Source organism: Trichechus manatus, unplaced genomic scaffold (assembly GCF_000243295.1).
Source record: "Trichechus manatus latirostris isolate Lorelei unplaced genomic scaffold, TriManLat1.0 scaffold00134, whole genome shotgun sequence".
In the NCBI taxonomy this organism is placed as follows: domain Eukaryota; kingdom Metazoa; phylum Chordata; class Mammalia; order Sirenia; family Trichechidae; genus Trichechus; species Trichechus manatus.
In genome coordinates, this window is record NW_004444070.1 from 1,199,168 (window position 1) to 1,223,118 (window position 23,951).

General features: G+C 44.4%; 1 protein-coding gene across 1 annotated transcript in view; it reads left to right on the forward strand.

The window, feature by feature from the left end:
- The window catches only part of ANOS1 (anosmin 1), a 194,642-nt gene that overhangs the window by 81,393 nt on the left and 89,298 nt on the right, over positions 1-23,951 (forward strand). Inside the window, exon 3 of the mRNA XM_004385193.1 lies at positions 17,239-17,301. Within this exon, the coding sequence (XP_004385250.1) occupies positions 17,239-17,301 (63 nt within the window). The remainder of the gene's footprint in view (positions 1-17,238; positions 17,302-23,951) is intronic.

The window sequence follows — 23,951 nt, forward strand, 5'->3', positions numbered from 1 at the left end:
TGAGGGCAGGAATAACGGAGACAGTGAGGGCAGGAATAACGGAGACAGTGAGGGCAGGAATAACGGAGACAGTGAGGGCAGGAATAACGGAGACATGTTTTGCTCTTAGTGAAGTGGCTACATTATTGCCAGTTAGCAATGTCTTGGTTGAACTTCACTGCTACATTATTCTGGGAATGTTTAAGTCACTGGGTGGTACAAATGGTTAAGTGCTCGACTACTAACCAAAAGGTTGGAGGTTCAAGTCCACCCAGAGGTGCCTCGGAAGAAAGGCCTGGTGATCTGCATTTGAAACATCAGCCACTGAAAACCCCGTGGAGCACAGTTGTACTCTGACACACGTGGGGTTGCTATGAGTCAGAGTCGATTCAAAGGCAACGGATTGGTTCGGCCACTTTAATGAATAGATACGCGTACAGTAAACTGAATGAGTTGGGAAGGAAGTAATAAAACTTGTAAAAGAAATGTCTCTTACTACTCTGTGTGTCCTTGCACGGTTATACTGTTAAATGTAGTGATATTTAATCACGTGAAGCTACCTGTTCAGATTTGCAGGGTTTGTATTCCTTACCAAAAATTTCCAAGATAATTTCATCTGTAAGTGAGATTACATTTAAGCTCACTAAGAATGGAAAAAAGCGGTCAATTTCCGATACCATCTGTGTCAGGAACATCCTTGTGTTGGTTATAATATAGGTGTGACCCCACAGAAAGTTAATTTTAGTTGCATGAAATTTTTCCTAGAGAACTTTACCGTTAGGTCAAGCAGCCCTCTCCACATCATTTTTGTGAGATCGTTAAATGACTTGGAGATACTGAGGCTGGCTCATTTGTCTCTGATAAAGAGAACAGAGCAGTGGCGTCACTAGGGTTGGAGTCACCCAGTGGAGTAACTCATGGTGTCACCGCCCCCCATGGACCTCCTCCAGTACCAGACCATGCGGAATCCTTAGTAATGTTTTTTGTACTAATGTTACCCATAAATCATAATTCCCATATATCACTCCGTCTTTTCCTTTAATTACTACTTCATTCTCAAAAATTTATTGATGTGGGTTCACAAATACTAATTACCACAATATTGTAGCTAAAACAACAGAAAATTTGATAAAATCAACGACTATAAAAACACTGGGAATTACGAAAACAATGGCGCGTGCTTCTAGCGTGTGCAGACGAAACCATGTGATTGGAAGCATCATTGTAATTGGGTAACAATGATACCTCTGACCAGTGTGCGTTAGAAGGTTCACAGAGTAAATCAGCATAGAGTTTTAGCCTTGTTGATACACTGATACATGTAAGCTGGGCTTATGAAAAATGTTTTTGTTGTTATAACTAACTACAGGTATATATATATATATATATATATATATATATATATATAGTACTTTAAGTGAAAGTTTACAATTCAAGTTAGTCTCTCATAAAAATTTATACACACATTGTTATGTGACCCCAGTTGCTCTCCCTGTACTGTGACAGCACACTCCTCCTTGCCACCCCTGATTTCCCGAGTCCATTCACCTGGCTCCTGACCCTCTCTGCCTTCTCATCTCGCATCTGGACAAGAGCTGCCCATTTAGTCTCATTGTGTCTACTTGAGCTAAGAAGCACACTCTTCACGAGTATCATTTTATGTCTTATAGTCCAGTCTAATCTTTGAAGAGTTGGCCTCGGGAATGGTTTTAGTTTTGGGCTAACGGAGTATCCGGAGGCCATATCTTCTGGGGTTCCTCCAGTCTCAGTCAGACCGTTAAGTCTGGTCCTTTTACTAGAATTTGAGTTCTGCACCCCATTTTTCTCCTGCTCCATCAGGGATTCTCTGTTGTGTTCCCTGTCAGGGCGGTCATTGGTGGTAGCCAGGCACCCTCTAGTTCTTCTGGTCTCAGGCTGATGGAGTCTGTGGTGTTCTTCATTCTCTTTTATGCCAGGTGGTTGGGACCAATTGATACACCTTAGATGGCCGCTTGCAAGCTTTTAAGACTCCAGACGCCACTCACCAAAGTAGGATGCAGAACATTTTCTTAATAAACCTTGTTATGCCAGTTGACCTAGATGTCCCCTGAAACCATGGCCCCCAGACCCCGCATCCCTGCTGCTCTGTCTCTTGAAGTGTTTGGCTGTATTCAGGAAACTTCTTAGCTTTTGGTTTAGTCCAGTTGTGCTGACTTCCCCTGTAGTGTGTGTTGTCCTTCCCTTCACCTAAGATAATTCTTGTCTACTATCTAGTTAGTGAATTCCCCTCTCCCTCCCTCCCCACCCTCGTAACCGTCAAAGAATGTTTTCTTTTGTGTTTAAACCATTTTTTGACTTCTTATAGTAGTGGTCTCATACAATATTTGTCTTTTGTGACTAATTTCACTCAGCATAATGCCTGCCAGATTCATCCATGTCATAGCCAAAACTTTTTTCCCAGTCTGTAAGTTGTCTTTTTACGCTTTTGGTGAAGTCTTTTGATGAGCATAAGTGTTTGATTTTTAGATATGGGGATATTTTTATAAAAAATAATAGATTTCTGCAGAAACACTGCCTCAAAATTTTATAGACTCATTTTGGTGTCAGCCCCTCTGAGCGTGTCTCCCAAGGGGACACTAGTCCGCACCCTCTGCGCCTCCCTAGTGACGCTGCTGTAATATAGAATTCTTCAGTAACAGGGTTGTTTTCTTTCCTCTGTTCTACACTTCTACATCATTCTTGCTAGGCTTCTGGAAACACATTCAGTGATTACTCTGAGGATTGATAGGAACTGAGCTTCCATTTTCACTGGAGCTAAAATTCACTCTGAGTCACCTGTGCCGTATAAATCCTTTATGCCTCCCATTCCAGAATGCAACAGAAACCCTTAGGGGTGGATCTCCATCGCTCAGATTTACAGCTTTAATTTCATCCTGAAAAAGATCAAATCTGTCTAGAACATATTCTTCTTCCATTCTACCTGCGTCTGCCTGGTTCATCCTACTCTGTATTCTGTTTTCTGCCTGTCCAGAGGGAGTTTTGCTTGAACCCATGCCGAGTTAGGTTCTCTCCATCTGTGCTTCTAGCCATCTTTCTCCCATAGGTTGAGCCCACCCTGTTGTAGTGGCTTGATCACTTGTCTCCTTCGTCAGGCTAAGTCAAAGAAGGCAGACTGTCTTATGTGCCCATGCCTTAATCTGGGTTCTCCAGAGGAGCAAAAACCACTGAAAGGTATATATACATATATACAGAGAGATTTACTTCAAGGAAATGGCTCACACAATTGTGGGGGCTGGCAAGTGCCAAATCCATGGGTCAGGCAGCAGGCTGGAGGTCTCTGCTGACTCACGGGATTGTGAGGGTTGGCAAATCCGAAATCTACATGTTAGGTGGCAGGCTGGAGGTCTCTGCTGACTCACGGGGCTGTGGGGGTTGGTGAATCTGAAGCTTGCAGTCACGGGGCAGGCTGGGGAGCCCTGCTGGCTCGTGGGGTTGCAGGGGCTGGAGAATCCAATATCTGCAGGGGAGGCAGCAGGCTGGAGACTTCTGCAGACTTAGGTCTCAGGACCCTCAGGTGACGAGAAGAGTGTGGAGTAGAGAGCGAGCGAGCAACGCCAGAACATCCATTCATATACTGGACGCAGGCCACACCCTCAAGGAAACTCCCCTTTTAACTGCTTGGCTGCTCATATCAGATCACAGAATGGAAGGTGATAACACAAAACCAAACCCATTCCTGTCGAGTCGATTCCGACTCATAGTGACCCTATAGGACAGAGTAGAACTGCCTGTAGGGTCCCCAAGGCTGTCATCTTTTCAGAAGCAGACTGCCACATTCTTCTCCTGTGGAGTTGATGGGTTTGAACCGCAGACCTTTCGATGTGCAGCTGGGCGCTTTAACCACTGCACCACCAGGGCTCCTCGGTGATTACACAATGTCTGCCAAACCACTGAGAATCACAGCCTAGCCCGACTGACACATAGCATTAGCCGTCACAGTCCACGTGCTCTTCCTGTCTAGCTGAGTGCCAGGCAATTACACGTGGGCCAGTAAGAATGTCTGCAGGGAAGGGAGGGAGACTGGGAAGTACCCAGGTGAAGGGAGAATCCGATAGGGTCGTACAGGAATCCTGGTAACACAGCAGACAATCCGAGAAGTGGTGGCTCCATTCTTTGCATTTAGCATGGTGTCAGGGTTACATTTGAGTGCACATCTTTCATCTTAGTGGCTGGTATCGGGCAGTGTTCATGATGAAAACAAACCACTCTAGGGATGTACACTGGAAGGAATTTAATACAGGGGATTGGTTGAGTATAAAATGATTGGAAGGGTTGAAGGAATGGGTCCCGGGACTCCAGGAATGACTGGGAATAAGACTGAGCTGACCCTTCTGCTCTCTGAAATCTCCCTGGAGCAGCTTTGTCAGAATCCAGAAGCTTCCCTCCATGAAGCGTTTCTGGACAGCCGGGAGCAGCAGATGGAGACTTGAGCACCGTAGCAGAGTCTTTGCTCGTTCACACTGGTTCTGAACAGCAGAAGTCGTGAACACTTTCTGCTTCATTTCTGCCTTCAGATCTTGCGTCAGCACATCGAATTGCCGTACCTAATTCAATTCAGAATCGTTACGGCAAGGTCATCTGGGAAATGTAGTTTTTACTTTCTGCTCTCTCCGGATGGCATAATGGTTAAGCACTGGGTGCTAACTGAAAGGTTGGCAGTTCAAGCCCACCCAGCCACTCTGTGAGAGAAAGACCTGGGAGTCTGCTCCCAGAAAGATTACAGTCAAGAAAGCCGTATGGGGCAGTCCTACTCTGTCACGTGGGGTCGCTGTGAGTTGGAATCAACCCGACGGCACCCAACAACAGCAACAACCCTCTCCTGCTAGAAGGAGGGTGGAATGGATGTTAACTGTACATTTTTGTGCTTTTCGTTTAAAGCTTTCAATCTGTATTCTCCAATATGGTAGCCGCTAGACACATGGAGAGCCCTGGTGGTGCAGTGGTTTAAAGCTCGGCTGCTAACCAAAAGGTCGGCAGTTCAAATCCACCAGCAGCTCCTTGGAAACCCTATGGGGCAGTTCCCTCTCCTGTAGGGTCACTGTGAGTTGGTATTGACTTGACGGCACCTAACAACAGACACACACGGGGTCACCGTGGGTTGGAATCAACTTGATGACAACTGGTTTTTGGCCCACTGGGTGGGACAAAGAGTTGAGCGCTCAGCTACTAACCAAAAGATTGGAGGTCTGAATTCTCCCAGAGGCCCCTCAAAAGAAAGGCCTGGCGATTAACTTCCAAAAGATCACAGCCATTAAAAACCCTGTGCAGTGTGGTACTGCTCTGAAACATACGGGGTCACCAGGAGCCAGAATCGACTCGATGGCAGCTGTTTTGTTTTTTGTTTGTCTGGCCACATTTCCAGTGCTCAGTAGCCCTATGTGGCTGGTAGCTACCATATTAAACCAAAGCAAGCGCATTGCTGTTGAGTCACTCTGACTCATGGTGACCCAGGTGTGACAGAGTAGAACTGCTCCACGGAGTTTCCTTGGCTGTCATCTTTACAGGAGCAGATTGCCAGGCCTTCCTTACATGGCATTGCTGGGTGCATGCAAACCGCCAATTTTTAGGTCAGTAGTGTAGCACCCACTTTTTGCACCCCGCGGGGACCTGGCGACCCTACTGTACCAGGCGTACATAGGACGTTTCCATCATCGCATCGTGCTTCCTTTTTCTGCATTTGTGTTGACCCCCAAATTACGCTCACATGGGGTTCAGCAAGGCAACTGATGAACAAGTGGGAGAAAGAGCTGTAAGCAGAGTTAGTCAAACAGCGTTCAGTTAGCTGAGCGGTGGAATGCTGAGCCGTGAGAAGAGGGTCCTTCTTGGGTTGGGTCCTTAATTGTGCACGTCTGATCAAGGGAGTCCTGAGGGGATGGGCACGAGACCCTGAGGTCTGTGTCGCCCACAGTGTAAAGAAGGCCCTTGTAGACCCTGTGCAAAATCTCCTGAAAGACTAGGACAACTAAACACGCCTTCATTCTGATCCACACCGACCGAGCTTGCTCATTGCTGGTTTTGGTTCACTTCACGAATAGCCTTAATTGTCACCTTATTGGAATGGACGTCCCGTGGAGAGAAGGGCCTCACTCTTTTTTTTCACTCTTTTTCGAGGGACAAGGGAGAACAAAATTACATATCCAAGTGACATTGTGCAGGTCCCGAGTTCGGCTTGAAGACCAGCCTAGGTCCTATGACCCACAGGGTTTCCCGTCCATAAGTAACATCTATCCTCCACTTCAGTGTTCCCTGTTCAGCTTCTGGGAAGTTCGGAATATTACTTCTGATCCGTCAGCTTTGAGCAGGCCTACCGCATGATGTGAAGTTGAATGGGGCTGGCCAGGACGGCACGGACATCTTGGGGGGGCTTTCCTGTTGACAGTGCTGGTGTGATTGCATCTGGCAGGGAGACAGGAAACGCCTGAGCCCTCACCAGACCCCACTCCCCCCGTCCTGTCAAGAGCATGGGGTGCCCTTCCCAAGCTTGACATGCCAGACAGCCAGATCACACAGTTAGACATCAAACTGTCAGTGTTACAAGCTGCTTCTCCCTGGTGAGGATTCGTGTTGACTCTGTTGCCGATTCTTCTTACTGCAAGGACACGTTTCATTGTAAGCTCTTTCTTAGAACATATTGCAGTCACTCACCTTGCAGACAAATAGATTTAATTTCTCAGAGGAAATAAGCCGACAGTCCCTGGAGCCCTGGTGGTGCAGTGGTGAAGAGCTCAGCTGATAACCAAAAGGTCAGCAGTTCGAGTCCACCAGCCACTGCTTGGCAATCCTATGGGACAGTTCTACCCTGTCCTATAGGGTCGATATGAGTTGGCATTGACGACACACAGCACAAACAAAATGGAGTTCCTGGGTAGTCCAACAGGTGAACGTGCTCAGCTGCTAATTGAAAGATTAGCTATTCCGTTCCATCCAGAGGTGCCTCAGAAGAAAGGCCTGGTGATGTACTTCTGAAAAACCAGCCACTGGAAACTCTATGGAGCCTACGAGATCCAGCTTTCCAGAGTCTACGAGATTCCGGGCTGTGCTGCTTTCCTGTTAAGTACTTCTGGTTCCATTGGCAATCACGCCCTTGACTCACATCTTTCCTCGGTGTGATTCTTTTGTTGTTATTGTTTTTGAACACCATTCCACTGAAGCTAGAAACGTCTCGATGTGGGAGTTGCCCTCGCTGTGAAAAATCGCAGTGGTAAATGGGGCCCAGGTTTCTTGATAAGCATCATGGTTGGAGAGCAATTATCCTCTGACTGTTTCAGAGACAGTTGATCTGTGATAGCAAACATCTTGGGCGTGGCGTCTTTGTGCCGTGCTGGTGCGCTAATCCTCGTGGTTTTGGCCTGCCACCATTGTTCAACTGTGCTTTCACGGGCTGCTGGCCAAAAGATTTTGTTATTTTGGCAAGACGCAGTGCACTTTCCGACACACAGGATTGTAACGATTTCTACACCAATTTAGAGCTGGAGGGAGTCCATGGTACTTCTCTAGGCGATAGGGTGCACATATTTCAGGAAATGTATTGGACAGGAATACCCACTTCCATCTAAAAAACGCATCTGCAGTTTCCCAGAGAAAGTTGCTGCTATTAATTCAGAAACCAGAAGTGTTCTTTGGCAACTTCTGTTGATAACATTATTATAGGCTAGGGATATATACCTGCACAAAATGAAAAGGCTGATTTTTTTTTTTTTAATAGAATCCAAAGCTTACTCCTTACATCTAGGCAACAATCCAGACAAAATGGAATATACATCATTTATATGATCTATTTTTTATTATTCAACAGAAAATATTTTTGGGAAAGTATAACACGTATCCTACAAAATGAACCGTGTCCTGGCCTTGAATTTTTCCTTCTGATTCTGTCTTCTGGCCACACACAGAGATATTCCCACCCACCCACCAACCCCCAACCATAGTAGTTGGAATTTTGGCAAGAAATTTGGCACTTTTAAAACAATTATTGGAACATGCTTGGGAGACTAGATTTAAAAGAAAGTTTACCTTTTTCTACAATTGAAAGAGAAAAAAAGGCAAGTATTGGGGAAATATTATGAGAAAACCAAAATAAATTCTGCTTATTGTTCCTGGGTAGCACAGAAGTTTTGTGCTCAGCTAATGTAAGGGTTGGCAGTTCAAACTCAGCCAGTGGCTCCATGGAAGAAAGGCCTGGTGATCTGCTTCCATAAAGATTACAGGCAAGAAAACCCTATGAAGTAGTTCTACTCTGTAACACATGGGGTTGCCATGAGTCAGAATCAATTCGACAACAACAGGTTTTTTTAATTGTTCCTCTAGAAATGGATGTGAGAGGTCCCTAGGTGGTACAAATGGTTGATGTGCTCGGCTGCCAACTGAAAGGTTGGAGGTTTGAGTCTACCCAGAGGTAGAAGAAAGGCCTGGTGATCGACTTCTGAAAGATCACAGCTACTGAAAACCCTATAGAGCACAGTTGTACCCTGACACACACAGGTTCACCATGAGTTGGAACTGACTCGACAGCAACTGGTTTTTATGAAGACTTTTACTTTCGTTTGACTCCTTGCAATCTCTCACCTCTTTCTAAGTCATCTTCCATCTCGTCACTCAAGTCATCCTAAACATAGACTGGAGCAAGCGACACCCTGTAAGAGTGTCAGTGGTTCCTTACTGAAGTCCGAGCGGCTATGATTCTAGCCTTGTTTTCTACCACCTCTCCTTCCCTTTCGTCAGCCACACATCACCCTCTCTCACACAGTATCGTCCAGCCCCAGATCTGCCTACCGACACTCAGGCCCTGCTTCTCCTTCTGAGCTGACTCATGGTGTCCGATTTTATGATGTCCTCTCCGGTTAGCCCATTTGGCATGACAGTATTACTTTTTGTTTGCTTGTTCCTTCTGGCACGCTATTCTTCTATCACTCATTTTATTCTTTATCACCTAGGCTTGTTTCTCTGTGTGCTTTTCCCTGTAAGAGAGTCTATATGGCATCAGGCCAGAATGTGACTTTGACCCCGCCTCTCAACCTCAATGGTAGAAGAGCACATCGCACATAAATCAAACCAAACCCATTGCCATCGAGTCAATTCCGACCCACAGCAACAGAGGAAATGTTAATCCACATTGCTGACTTCACAGATGTTGATTTGGACAGGCTGCAGTGTATGGAGAGCTGGATGCTTTGCTTTGGTGACGGTTCGCTTTATTTAGCATAACGGAATTATGGGCGGAAGGAGCCCTGGTGGCGCAGTGTTTAAGAGTCTGGCTGCTAACTGAAAGATCGGCTGTTCGAACCCACCAGGCACTCCAGCGGGGAAGAGACCTAGTGATCTGTTCCTGTAAAGGTTACAGCCTAGGAAACCATATGGGGCGGTTCTACTCTATCTTACAGAGTCACTATGGGTCAAATTGACCTGATGGCACACAACAATTTATGGGTTGTACTTCCTGGATTGTTGGGCTTGTATGAAAACTTAAATTTGGTATGAACCTTCTTTGCTTCAGAACTTACTATGATTGCTATCTTAGGTAATATAACTTCCTTTGTTTCACTTTTATCGAAGTGTTTGGTTAAATATACGGTATGGAATTCTGTGCTAAACTGGTCAGAGGGTCGTTCAGCGAAGGAGAATCAATCACTTCTTTTGTTGTCAGTAAGTTAGCTCATAGAGGTTGGATCCCTCTTTTTGGGATATGAAATAGTCCTGTTGGTTGTCATTGCATAAATGCCTTGGAATTGCTAGCACCTATAGGGTCGCTATGAGTCAGAATCGACTCAGTGGCAACGGGTTTAGGGCATCCTGGAACAGAGTCCTCTCAAAGATCACAATAATTGAGTAATCCCATAGATTTGCAAAGTACTTTTCAGTTTACAAATCCTTTTTACATATATCAGCTCATTAAACCTCTGCAGTCACGCGGCATAAATAGGGCAGTACTTTCTAATGGAACCAGCTCTCCAGTGTGCCAAAGCGTGAGTTCAAATTCTCACTAGCTTTGTGTCTTCATTTTCTCTAGACCATGGTTTTCTCCTCCCTAAACCACTAGTGGAACCCTGGTGGCGCAGTGGTTAAAAGCTTGGCTGCTAACCAAAAGGTTGGCAGTTCGAATCCACCAGCTGCTTGTTGGAAACTCTATGGGGCAGTTCTACTCTGTCCTATAGGATCGCTATTTGTCAAAATCAACTCAAAGGCAATGGGTTTGTTCTTTTTTGGCTTTTAAACTGTTAGCATGTAACATTTAAGTCTAGAATTATAGTACACAGTTTTACTTACCTCCATAGGTTGGTTGGTATGAGGCTCCATTTCAGAAATATTTATAAAAGTTTTCCATAATCCATAAAGGTCCCGGCACTCTTCACATGTCCAGTAATATCTTAACAAGCTAATATGGAAGATTACCTTCTCGTATTTGAGTAAATGAACTGAGGCTAAGTAATTGATTCTGTTTGGTCACGACTGTGAGCAAACACATGGCAGAGTCCAGCCTCAAACCAAGGCTTTCTATTCCTCTGTTCCTCTGTGTTCCATGGGGCACAGGGATTATTTTTTGGAGTCTGTCCTCACATCTGCGTTCTCAGTCCCATATGCCTTGTATTCCCTACTAAAGAGGGGGAGTTTATAGTCTGTTTACGATAGAGTGACATCAGGACGACTCAGAGTCTCTGCGTATCTGCCAGAAGTAAAATGTGGGGCCCTTGGGGGGACTGTAAATGCTATCTGTTAGCAGAGAGGAGAAATCAGTGTGTGCTATGTGAACAGTAATAGTCAAACAAAAACAGTGGCTGCTGATGTGAGTGAAGAACAGAATAGGTCTTCCTTAGGGAAGAGGTATAGTAACAGAGAGGGAGAAGAGACAGACTTCGTTGCAGGCAATTCCCATGGAGGCTAAAGAAACGGGTTAGGCAGGATTTGCTGGTTGACCAGATGTCTTGAATGTGAAACCACATACTTGGCCCTTAATTTGGTGGTTATTGGCTAGTTTTATCAGGGACCTCACATTATCAAAGCCATATTTTAGAGGGATGATTGTGACTGAAATATACGGAATTGATCGATACAAGATGGGGAGTCACAGTCCAGAGTAGCGTTTACCGTTCTATCCTGGGAGAGCTGTTTCTCAGGGTTGATAATTCACTGCTTTTCCGTTGCGCTCAGTCCAGCGTTTTACAGCACCAACCTGTGTGACATTTGGGGCCAGGCAATTGTTTATCCTGGCAGGGGGAGGACGGGGAATCTGCCGTGTGTGTAGAAGGGTGCTTAGCAGCATCCCTGGCCTCTACTCACTAGATGCCAGTCTCCCTACCTCCTCTTAGTTTGTTACACAGAAAGTTGTCTCTAGACATTGCGACAAGTCCCCTGGGGTGTGCAAAATTATGCCAAATTGAGAGCCACTGACTTAGAGAAAAAAAAAATTGTTGTAGTTAAGTGCCGTTGAGTTGGTTCCAACTCACAGCAACCCTATGTACAACAGGACAAAACACTGCCTGGTCTTGTGCCATCCTCACAATCATTGCTATGTTTGAGCCCATTGTTGCAGCCACTGTGTCAGTCCATCTTGTTGAGGGTCTTCCTTTTTTTCACTGACCCTCTACCAAGCATGATATCCTTCTGCAGGGACTGGTCCCTCCTGATAACATGTCCAAAGTATGGGACACGAAGGTTCACCATCCTCACTTTTAAGGAGCATTCTGTTAGTTCTTCTGGCAGTCCGTGGTATATTCAGTATTCTTCACCAACACCATAATTCAAATGCATCGACTCTTCTTTGGTCTTCCTTATTCATTGTCCAGCTGTCCTATGCATATGAGACTATTGAAAATACCATGGCTTGGGTGAGGTGCACCTTATTCCTCAAAGTGACATCCTTGCTTTTTAACAGTTTAAAGAGGTCTTTTGCAGCAGATTTGCCCAATGCAATGCATCTTTCGATTTCTTTGCTGTTTCCATGAGTGTTGATTGTGGATCCAAGTAAAACGAAATCCTTGACGACTTCCATCTTTTCTCCATTTGTCATGATGTTGCTTATTGGTCCAGTCGTGAGGATTTTTGTTTTCTTTATGTTGAGGTGTAATCCATACTGAAGGCTGTGGTCTTCGATCTTCATCACTAAGTGCTTCAAGTCCTCTTCACTTTCAGCAAGCAAGGTTGTGTCCTCTGCATATTACAGGTTATTAATGAGTCTTCCACGAATCCTGCTGCCACATTCTTCATACAGTCCAGCTTCTCAGATGATTTGCTCAGCATACAGATTGAATAAGTATGGTGAAAGAATACTACCTTGACACACACTTTTCCTAATTTTAAACCATGCAGTACTCTCTTGCGCTGTTCAAACCACTGCCTCTTGGTCTATGGACAGGTTCCTTAAGAGCACAATGAAGTGTTCTGTAATTCCCATTCTTCGCAATGTTATCCGTAATTTGTTAGGATCCACACAGTCGGATGCCTTTGGATCGTCAGTAAAGGAGAGGTAAACATCTTTCCGGTACTCCCTGTTTTCAGTAGACATTTAGTCTATTATGCTGTAAATAAATTGCAGTCAGTACCAAGTCCTGTGTAGTACATCTGAAAAGCAGAAGAATTGCCATGAAATTGGTATCACTGGCTTCTCTGTGAAGTGTGGAGCACCCTGGAAAACCTCGGACCACAATGGGCAGGCAGCGAGGAGGAGAATATTCAGTTGTCCCTGCCCACTGGGCGGGCTGTCCCGTGTACCATTCTCATCGTCCCAGTTGCTGTACTCTACCTCCTTTATACTTGGTCATTCTTTGCTTGGGTCCCGGACCATTTGAGTGTGCCAACCCTTGGTATTGCTCATAAAAGTTTATAAATGTTATACAATATAAAAAATAACATAGAGGTATATGTTGATTACACCTTATGTTATTATAAATGTTGTTGTTGTGTGCTGTGATTCCGACTTAGAGCTGCCCTGTGTGACAAAGCAGAACTGCCCCATAGGGTTTTCTAGGCTGTAATCTTTACAAGAGCAGATCACCGGGTCTTTCTCCTGTGGAGCCACTAGGTGGGTTAGAATGCCAACCTTTCAGTTAGCAGCTGAGCTCTTAACAGTGGCACCACCAAGGACTTTTTATATTATATATAATTATATATTACATATAATGTATAAAATTAATATAGAGAAATTGAAATGTCTAAGCAAATGATATTGAGAATGTATCATTCTAAGTTAAGTAAAAAATAATTGCTATCTCCATTCCAAGTACAACATGTGATTCGTTTTTTTTTTTTTTAACACTTCTCTAAAGTTTGGAGTCTTTCTTTATTGGGCTTCAAACAGTAGCCAACGAGGAAATGATCTCAACAGTTGATCGTTCTAAAACGTGAAAGCCTAAGACGCTTGCTAAACTCTTAAGTTTGGTTGCTGTATTTTCTAGTTTTAGGCAATATCAGATCTTGGCACTTAGAACAGTGATAGCTGATAAATTCCAAAGCCATTGTTTGTCTGTAGTATTATTATTTCTCTCACTTTCTCTTCTTTCCCAGAAGGCAGATCTGGGACTATCCTTGTTTGGCGTGTCGTTTTTATTATTTGAAGAAATAGAAAGTGTGTTTTTCTTTTCTAAACCGTGAGAGAGATGGAATCATTTTAACTGACCAAGAGAATCCTAAAGATTCACCAGAATAGAGTTGGGCCAATTTATCCTGCAAAGATTTATTCTGATGGCTGCAGCCAGGCAATGCTTGTCAGGTAGTTTTCATAGAGGATTATTAAAAGAAAATGTTTGCTGTCATTAATAACATTTTGAGGTGTGTCTTTAGACACTGCTGACCAGGGGTTACTGGAAATGCAAGCGTGCAATTGTAATAGAGCTTTAAAGGAATTGCATACCCCGATGGAAGTGGTTATGGATTAACAAGAAGACAAGTGTGATATGTATTGCTTCCATTAGAATGTCCAAGCATGCCCAAATTTTTGTAAATGATATTTGTTTTATATAAATTATTTGCGTGTTCCACGAGCTTTCAAGAAGTAGGTTATGTGTGATTGTGGAGATCTCAAAGGATTAAGGCTTTTTATGCATTTATAAGTGTATAGTTAAGAAAATGCAACTATAGGCACATACAGTAGCATATTTTCATGGCTTCTGTTTTTACCAATGGCAGAAAACAAGAACTGCATAGTTCTGTTGATACACTGTTAGACACATAGCGCTTGTCTTAGTCATCTAGTGCTGCTATAACAGAAATACCACAAGTGGATGACTTTAACAAACAGAAATTTATTCTCTCAAAGTCTAGGAGGCTAGAAGTCCAAATTCAGGATGCCAGCTCCTGGGGAAGGCTTTCTGTCTGTCGGCTCTGGGGGAAGGTCCTTTTCATCAGTCTTCTCTTTGTCTGGGAGCTTCGCAGTGCAGGGACCCCAGGTCTAAAGGACACGCTCGGCTCCTGACACTGCTTTCTTGGTGGCATGAGGTCCCCATCTCTCTGCTTGCCTCTCTCTCCTTTTATCTCTTGTAAGATAAAAGGTGATGCAGGCCACACCCCAGGGAAAATCTCCTTACATCAGTTCAGGGCTGTGACCTGAGTAAGGGCATTGCATCCCACCCTAATCTTCTTTAACATAATGTAATCTTGCCTCATTAGCCACAGGCAGAGATTAGGATTTACAACACACGGGAAAATTACATCAGCTCACAAAACGGAGGACAGTCACACAATACTGGGAATCATGGCCTAGCCAAGTTGGCACATATTTTGGGGGGACACAATTCAACGCACGACAGCACTTAACAGTTTCTTATAAGGAATAAATGCTTGCTGCGTATTTCTTGAGTGAAATGACAAAGACTTAACGTGGGAGCAGCTGATCTTGTGGATTGGTGCAGCTTTAATAAAACACAGTTTAATCTCAAACTAAATAAAATTTCAAGGTATTTTTAAGAGTGCTATTTATTTATTGCAAATGACCTTGAGAAGAGATTAGTTCAAGCATACTTATTAAATGACTACTAAACTTTTTTGGCAAAGAACCAGTGTCATAAAAAACAAAACTAAACAAACAAACAAAAAAGGAGTCTGGAAACTTAAGAGCCAATGTCTTAAAAAATATTAAAAATAAAGATAAGGTATTGACCGTCCTTTAGGAAACTAACCTAATAACTCTTTAAGGATTAGTAATATATGGAAGATAAACAAGTTTTCAAACACTGTTTCACTGCTGTCAGAAAAATGGTATTCTTTGAGAAATACTTTAGTGGTGATAATACACATATTGTTTGGGGTCACGCTTGAGAGAAGTAGAAACAAATAAACGTGGGCCCAGCCCATGTAAGTATTGGGGAAGTATTATTGATGAACTCAAGATTCTTTTAATTAAAATGATGAAAAATGAATTGTTTACATGCAACATTCACGAATGAGTTAGCCTTTACGGACCCTTTGTTTTTATCAAATGCTATGGCAGTTCTGAAAGTTTAGTGAGCATGCAGACTTCCCAGCTGAACACATCCAGGGAGATCCCGGGGCCCTGACTCTGCAGGTGTGGAGGGGTGTGTGTTTCTAAAACTCCGGGGATGCGGACGCTCGTGGCCAGAGATCACGTCCAGAGTAGCACACTCAGAAACGCCTGACGCTCGGCACAGGAGCATCACTGGTTTTCATATAGACTTCTGATTGAAAACTGGCAATGGTTATTTGAAAATCCAGTTTCACTATACAATCTTCCAGTGTTTCTTCACGCTGTATTTTAATTTTACAGTGGAGGGGGGGATTATTAGAAAACAGAGTGACAAAATGGTATAGGTATATCATCCATCCTGAATGTTACATTATAAATGTTTGAAAATTTAAAAGGTAAGTTTGACTCTAACAGGAACATTTATTTACCATCAAAGGAATAAAAATCATATAGAGAAAATCATCATGAGCTTATGAGAGTCAATGGTATGCCAATATTTAGACGACTGACTTTGGCTACATGGGAGCTGATTTTTATATCACATTAAAAGTATCATCTGAATAATTCAATCTCCATGGATATGAATGTAACATTGTAGTTTCAACAAGGAGTCCTGGCTGTTATCTTTGATATATCTACATCTGTATCTATATCTTTATACGTGTATCAAAGTTTATTTAAGCATATTATATATGTGTGTATATATAATTTATTACTATATTTACACTATATAGTAATAATTATGTTATATATGTATGTATAATTTGTTTATTCAACAGTGATTTTTTTTTTATTACAATCAATTATTGCAGTCATTTTCAACAGTGAGGCCTGGCTATTCTCTTTAATTTATAACTATATATATGTAACTCTAACTATATACAGTAGAGTAAGTTTTAGTTATGTGATCAATGGTAATTAAAGTGGATGAATTTAAATTATTTTTGAATTAATTGAACTAAATACATGTTAACAAATATATATATTTGTTTTATTTAAACACACACATATACATATTTGTTTTATTTAAACACACACATACATATTTGCATATTCACGTATTTAGCACAGTGCAATTCCATATACACGTACAACACACACATAGGTGTGTGTATATATGTGTGTACACACACACACACATATATACACGTGCATATCCACATATTTAGCACAGTGCAATTCCACTGAATCCCTTTTTCGAAGAGTATAAAAAAAACAAACAAACCAAACTCGTTGCCATCAAGTCCATTCCGACTCATAGTGACCCTATAGGACCCCGTGGGGTTTCCAAGGAGCAGCTGGTGGGTTCAAAGTGCCGACCTTTTGGTTAGCTGCTGTAGCTCTTAACCACTACGCCACTGGGTTTTCTTTACCAAAGAAATAACACTATTTTGTCAATTTAATAAAGGAAATTGATACTGAATAGTAAAGGTTTGAGAAAAATAATTCCCCTGAAAGAAAATCTTTTAAAAAGTATTTCGTATTGAATAAAAATATTTTTTGTCCAAATTATTCTGAGTCTATCGGGAATGTTGCTGCATTTCCCATGAGTCGCCTCCAGACTGTGCAACCGTTCTCTCCCAGTTGTGTTTAAAGTATATATATATATACACACACATACATTTGTCCTGGTTCTGTAATGACACTCCTGCTTACTTCATATTACGCGCAGCTAAAATACTCAGATGTTGCGTTTCCTAACTGACCAGGAAACACGGGCGTGGAAGGCAGTGCCCACCGGCTGATTTTTCCCCTTGGTTTTGTGTCTTCTCTGTGGCTGATTTTCTCTCGTTTTCGATCTCTCCCAGTGTCTGGAGCCCTGCAAGGAGTCCTGGGACCAGCGGAGGCATCAGTGCCAAAGCTTCTGTGAGGTAAGAGAGCCACAGGGCACGGCCGGCGCTTCTCAGCGCTTGACCACAGTCTGGCGGTGCCCGGGGTGGGGGTGCTGTCAGCAGGGAAGGGCACCCTTGTCCCTGTGCAGCCTGGGGATATCAGTTCACTTCCGGAGAAACAGAGACAGAGAGAAGGGGGTGGGGGGGGAGAGGGAGACAGAAAAGAAGAAGAGATGGAGAGGGAGGAGGAGGAGGAGGAGCAAGGAAGGAGGAGGAGGAGAGTGAGAACGAGTAACTAAACTCACATAAAAAAGAAAAAAAACCGTGAGCGTTAAGACCTAGCCACCCAGTGCTTCCATTGTCTGTTAATCAGACACCAAGGTAATACATTGTATTACTCACACATGAAAGACTAGACATTGTTCAGAAGTACAAACTCTTGCCATCCCCCTCCCACCTTGTTGCTGTTAGGTGCCATCTTTTCTGACTCATAGCGACCCTGTAGGACAGAGTAGAACTGTCCCATAGGGTTTCCGAGGCTGTAATCTTTATGGGAGCAAATCACCAGGTCTTTTCACCTGTGGAGCTGCTGGGTGGGTTCACACCGCTGACCTTTTGGTGAGCAGCCCAGTGCTTTAACCACTGTACCGCCAAGGCTCCTTCCTCCCACCCTACACTGTGGCTGTTCTGGGCATAGTTCTCTGTGTGATATTGAACCTTCCGTGCCATTGTGGAGAAGCAGCCCCGACTGTTGGAAGCAGGTTGCTCAGACACTTCATCTCGTTGCTTACCCTCAGGCTCCCCGGGCCCTGGGTGGAGGGCTCCTGCACGTGGAGATGTGTGGGAGGCGTCTAGACCACCGGTGCTCTCAGGTAGATCACACACAGACTGTGGCTTCCTAGAAGACCTGTGTCTAAAGTCACCAATATGCTGAAGGCGGGGAGACAGAGTCTGTCTCCTTGAGGGCAAACCAGGGCCCAGGCTCTGCCCCAGCCTGGCATCTGCTAGGATGTAGCCAGGGAGACAAGGGGACCAGATGGACTGCCCGGTTCTAGGCGTGGTGGCCTCTAGAAATAAGGAGAGTCTGAAAGTCCTTTCCGGCCTGCTTCCAGGCACACTTGTTGTTAGCTGCTGCCTAGTTAACCCCCCGACTCATGGTGACCCATGCAGGACAGGATAAATGCTGCCTGGTCCTGCATCTTCCCAAGTGGGTTGCACATTGGATTGTTGGCATCCACAGGGTTTTCACTGGCTGATTTTTGGAAGTCGATCACCAGGCCTTTCCTTCTACCTCCTAGGCCATCTTGGTCTGGAAGCTCCACTGAAACCTGTTCAGCACCCTAGCAACATGCAAGCCTCCACTGACAGATGGGTGGCGGCTGTGCATGAGATGCATTGGCCCACATGGAAGGCGAGAATTCTACCACTGACCCACTACTGCCCCCCAGGCATAGGAGCCTCCAGAAATAAGGAGAACCTGAAAGTCCATGAGGGCCAGTGGAGAACCGCAGTTGAAAGTCCACTGTGGCAGTTCAGGAGGCTCTGTTGATGGTCTTGGGAGAGAGCCAGAATAGGTGCTGCACAGCATCAGGATGAAATGGGGCTATGATATGGGGCTTCTCTGAACTGAACTAGGGCTGGAAGGGGACTCTTCCCAGGCGACCCAGACAGACATAGCGGTTGGTCTTCTCCCACTGCAGCTGGTGCTCATGTGACCCTGCGGTCTGGTTTTCTCCTTGGAAGGCACATGGACTGGATCCTAAGGATATGGGCTCTGGATGAGGGGAATGATAGCCCTTCTTCACTTTGTACAGTGCATCAGCTGTCCTCATGGCCCTTCCCAGTCACCCTAGAGATAAGCACAGTGCCTAGTAGGTCCTCAAAAGCTGTGTGGGGAAGCATGAAGGGCTGTGGAGTAGAGGCTGCTCAAGTCAGATGGCTTACCCCAGGGCCAGCCACCCAGCTGGGGAGGCCAAGTCTAGAGCCCCATCTTCTGACAGCTACCCAGGTGCTGTACTGGTAGACATCCCGTGGGCAACTGCAGGGGGTCATAGTGTTATGTGGAGTGCCTGTGGCTCAAGTAGTTACGCGCTCAGCTGCTAACTAAAAGGTTGATGGTTTGAATCCACCCAGAGATGCCTCAGAAGAAAGGCCTGGCAATCTGCTCTGAAAAAGTCAGCCATTGAAGGTTGGATGGGAAGCTTAGGAAACACTGAGTTTAAGATAATGGCAGTGGAATAATTTGGAAACGGATAGCGAGAACGGCAGCACAACTTGAAGAATGTAATCAATGTCACTGAATTGTACATGTAGAAATTGTTGAAATGGTATATCTTTGGCTGTGTATACTTTGACCAAAATGTAAAAAAAAAATTTTTTTTGTTTAAATCAGCCATTGAAAACCCTACAGAGCACAGCTCTACCACTACACTTATGGGGTTGCTATGAGTCGGAATTGACTCAACTTTGCTGTAGCGTTAGTTTAGCAAAGTGTACAATGCTATTTTACAAAAGTGGAACGAATGTTTCCCAGTAATGAAGGTGATCAATATGTTACTTCTTATCTCAGTTTTATTTTGCTCAGCAAGTTGCTGCTCAGCATTTTGTGACCAGCTGGTTGCTCCGTCAACTTTCGCACAACGCTATTCTGTTGTTAGAAGCACGTCCAGCCTGAGGGCTGTCATCAGTGACATCCTGGGAAACAGGCTGTAACTGTGAACATTAAAATGCCTAAATAATACATAGAACTCCTGGCAGATATTCAAGGCTATGCACTCAGTTGTTCTGGTACTGACATCCACAGCTGAGATAATGAATTAGTGATGGACCAAATAGAAGAGTAAGTCTCAAATGCCTCTTTTGTAACCAGCCCTTTCTTACATGCTGGAAATGATACAGTTTTTGCCCTCCCTTAAGGTAGCTGACATATTATCCAGCTGTTTTATCAAAATATTTTGGCTTCTTCCGGGACCAGTCAAAACTTTGCTTTGTTGTTGTTAGGTGCCATCGAGTCGGTTCCTACTCATAGCGACCCTGTGTACAACAGGACAAAACTCTGCCTGGTCCTGCACCGTCTTCGCAGTCATTGTTATGCTTGAGACCATTGTTGCCGCCACTGTGTCAGTCCATCTCATTGAGGGTCCTCCTCTCTTTCGCTGACTCTCTACTTTGCCAAGCATGATGTCCTTCTCCAGGGACTGGTCCCTCCTGATAACATGTCCAAAGTATGAGAGATGAAGTCTCGCCATCCTCGCTTCTAAGGAGCACTCTGGCTGTACTTCTTCCAAGACAGAATTGTTTGTTCTTCTGGCAGTCCATAAAACCCAAAGCAAACCTGTTGCCGTTGAGTTGATTCCGACTCACAGCGACCCTATAGGACAGAGTAGAACTGCCCCATAGAGTTTCCAAGGAGTGCCTGGTGGATTCGAACTGCCGACCCTTTGGTTAGCAGCCATAGCACTTAACCACTACGCCACCACGGTTTTCCTGGCAGTCCATGGTATAGTCAGTATTCTTCGCCAACACCATAATTCGAAGGCATCAATTCTTCTTCGGTCTTCCTTGTTCTTTGTCCAGCTTTTGCATGCATATGAGGCAATTGAAAATACCATGGCTTGAGTCAGGCGCACCTTAGTCCTCAAAGTGACATCTCTGCTTTTTAAGAGTCTTTTGGTTAAACTTTCCTTATTTGGCATTAAATTTAATATCTTTCTATTAGTTATCTACTGTGGGGTAGGAATCTCTGGCTGGTGAAAATGCTTAACAACTTGGCTGCTAACCAAAAGCTTGGTTTCTGAGTCCACCCAGAGGCACCTCAGAAGAAAAGTCTGGTGATCTACTTACGAAAAACGAGCCACTGAAAACCCCATGGAGCACAGTTCTCCTCTGAAACACTTGGGATTGCAATGAGTTGGATTTGACTCGATGGCAGCTGGTTTTACTGGTTCATTGCTGTGTAACAGATTACCCCCAAACTTAGTGACTTATGATCTCACAGATTCTCTGGGTCAGACTGTGGGCATGGTGTAGCTGGGTCTAGCAAGGCTGCCATTCAAGGTACTGATGGGGCTGTGTTCTCATCCAGAGGCTCAACTTGGGGAGACACCACTTCTGTGGACATTCTGGTTGTTCTCAAGAACTCCTTTCCTTGAGCCTGTAGGACTGAGGCCCTGTTTCCTTGTTGGCTCTTGGCCGAGGTCCTCCCTCAGCTTCTGGAGGCGCCCACAGTCCCGGCCACAAGGTCTCCTCCATAGGCAGTTCACAGGATGCCTGCTTGCTCCTCCAAGGCCAGCAGGAGAGTCTCACTCTGCAGTCTGCTATGACACAGTCTTACAGAAAACAACATAATAGCATCACCATCACTGTGTTCTGTTGGTTAGAAGCGAGTCACTGGTCCTTCTGCGCTCAGGGGGAAGGGATTGCACAGGGTGTGGCTCAGTGGGGGTCACCCCCATTGAAAGAAGAGAATCCAGCCCCTTGAGTCATGGAACAGAGAAAAGGCAGCAGGAAAAAAAAGAAGATAAATTAATGCAAAGACAAGACGAGAGAGGCCAGCCCAGGGTTCTTTTCTCTGTTGCATGAAATGCCTCCCTAGTTTTAGGTTGCATTATTTCCTGTGCACACCCCATATATCCATATGAACTGACGTATGCTGTTATGAGGAACAAGGTATGCTTTGCTGCTTGTTTTATAAACACACTGAGTCCCTGGTGGTGTAAACAGTTAAGCACTCAGCTACTAACCGAAAGGTTGGTGGTTCAAACCCCATCAGAGGCACCTTGGAAGACAGGTCTGGCCTCTGCTTCTGAAACGTCACACAGCCTTGAAAACCCTATGAACAGCTCCACTCTGCACACATAGAGTCGCCATGAGTCGGAATCGAATCGGCGGCAACGAACAACAACATCCCTGAATATCAGTGACTCGGAGTTGTGATTTTTATGTCTGATGCCCGAGAAAGAAGAAATAACTAAAGGCTATCTGAAACCTTGCTCCCTGGAAACTCCGTGTGTGTGGCCGCGGGCGTGTACATTGCTGTTGTCTTCAAAAACACCTGTGACGTCTTCTGAACCAAACCCAGTTCATTAAAATGGGACATGCGCGCAGGAGCTGTGAGCATCTCTGGCAGGAAAGGTCGACTGAGACCTGAAAGGTGGGGAACATTAACAGCTGCGAGTTAATGTGAGCAGCTTGTCCAACAGCTGCAGCCCAGCGGTCAAATAACCCAGGCCTCCATGTTGCATTTTAGTTGCTTTGACTGTTTATGAGTCTCTGTGTGTTTGTTGTCCCAGTTGCGTTTTGCAGTAAATGTCTAATCGTTACGTTGCAATGGGCTGAGCCCTGGAAACACTGATGCCTGTTTCTGCATTGTAAGGCCGGTCATTCGTTGAGATAGACTTCATATGACCCTGTCCACCCTCGTGATACTCCCAGTATTGGTTAATAATTCATACAAAGTATACATTGCCACGAACATAAGCTTTTCACTTCTTAAAAGTTCAGACCCTTAAGAACGCTAGATTTTTCCCCTTTGCAGCTGAAGTGGTCTGTTACGTACATTTTGAACCAACGTGTACATTTGCAAGGCCATCGAGTCGGCTCTAACTCATGGCAACCCCATGTATAACAGAACAACACGCTGCCCGGTCCTGTGCCGTCATCACGGTCTTTGATCTGTGTGAGCCCATTGTTACGACTGTTGTGTGAATGTCTTTCATGGAGGGTTTCCCTCGTTTTCGCTGACCCTCTACTTTACCAACCATGATGTCCTTTTCTAGCTATTGGTCTTTCCTGATGACGTGTCCAAAGTAAATGAGCTGATGTCTTGCTATCCTCTAAGGAGCATTCTGGTTGTATTTCTTCTAAGACTGAGTCATGACTAATATCTATAATAATAAAGTATGCTAGTTTTGAAAAGTCCCTTTTTTATTTTTTAAGCAAATTCTACCCACTTTTATCGGTGTTAAGAGATGACCAAGATCATTAAGCATTTGCAAAAGAGAAGGTGCGGTGAGGCCCATATGCTGCTGTTGCGGTGAGTTACCCGTGAGTCAGCTTGGATACGCGGCAACTTGATGTATACCTGAGCAAAACGTTGCCTGGATCTGGGCCATGTTCATGATGGTTGGTATGTTTGATTCCATTGTTGAGGCCATTGTGTCAGTCCGTCTCACTGAGGGTTCCTCTCGTTTTCCCTGATGTCCTTTTCAAGCGACTGATCTTTCCTGATGACGTGTCCAAAGTAACTGGGCCAAAGTCTCACCATCATCGCTTCTAAGGCTCATTCTGATTTACAGATTTGTTTGTTCTTCTGGCAGTCAGTCCATGGTATCTTCAGCATTCTTTGCCAACATCTGAATTCAAAGGCATCAATTCATCTTTGGTCTTCCTTATTCACTGTCCAGCTTTCACATGCCTATGAGGCAATTGAAGACATCATGGCGTGGGTCAGGCGCACCTTAGGCCTCAAAGTGACATCTTTGCTTTTCAACACTTTAAAGAGGTGTTTTGCAGCAGATTTGCCCAATGCAATACATCATTTGGTTTCTTTTATTTTTTGATTTTTTTTTGAATTGTACTTCAGGTGAAGGCTTACAGAACAAATAGTTTCTCATGAAACAGTAGTACACATATTGTTTTATGACGTTGGTTAACAACCCCACAACATGTCAACCCTCTCCCTTCTTGAC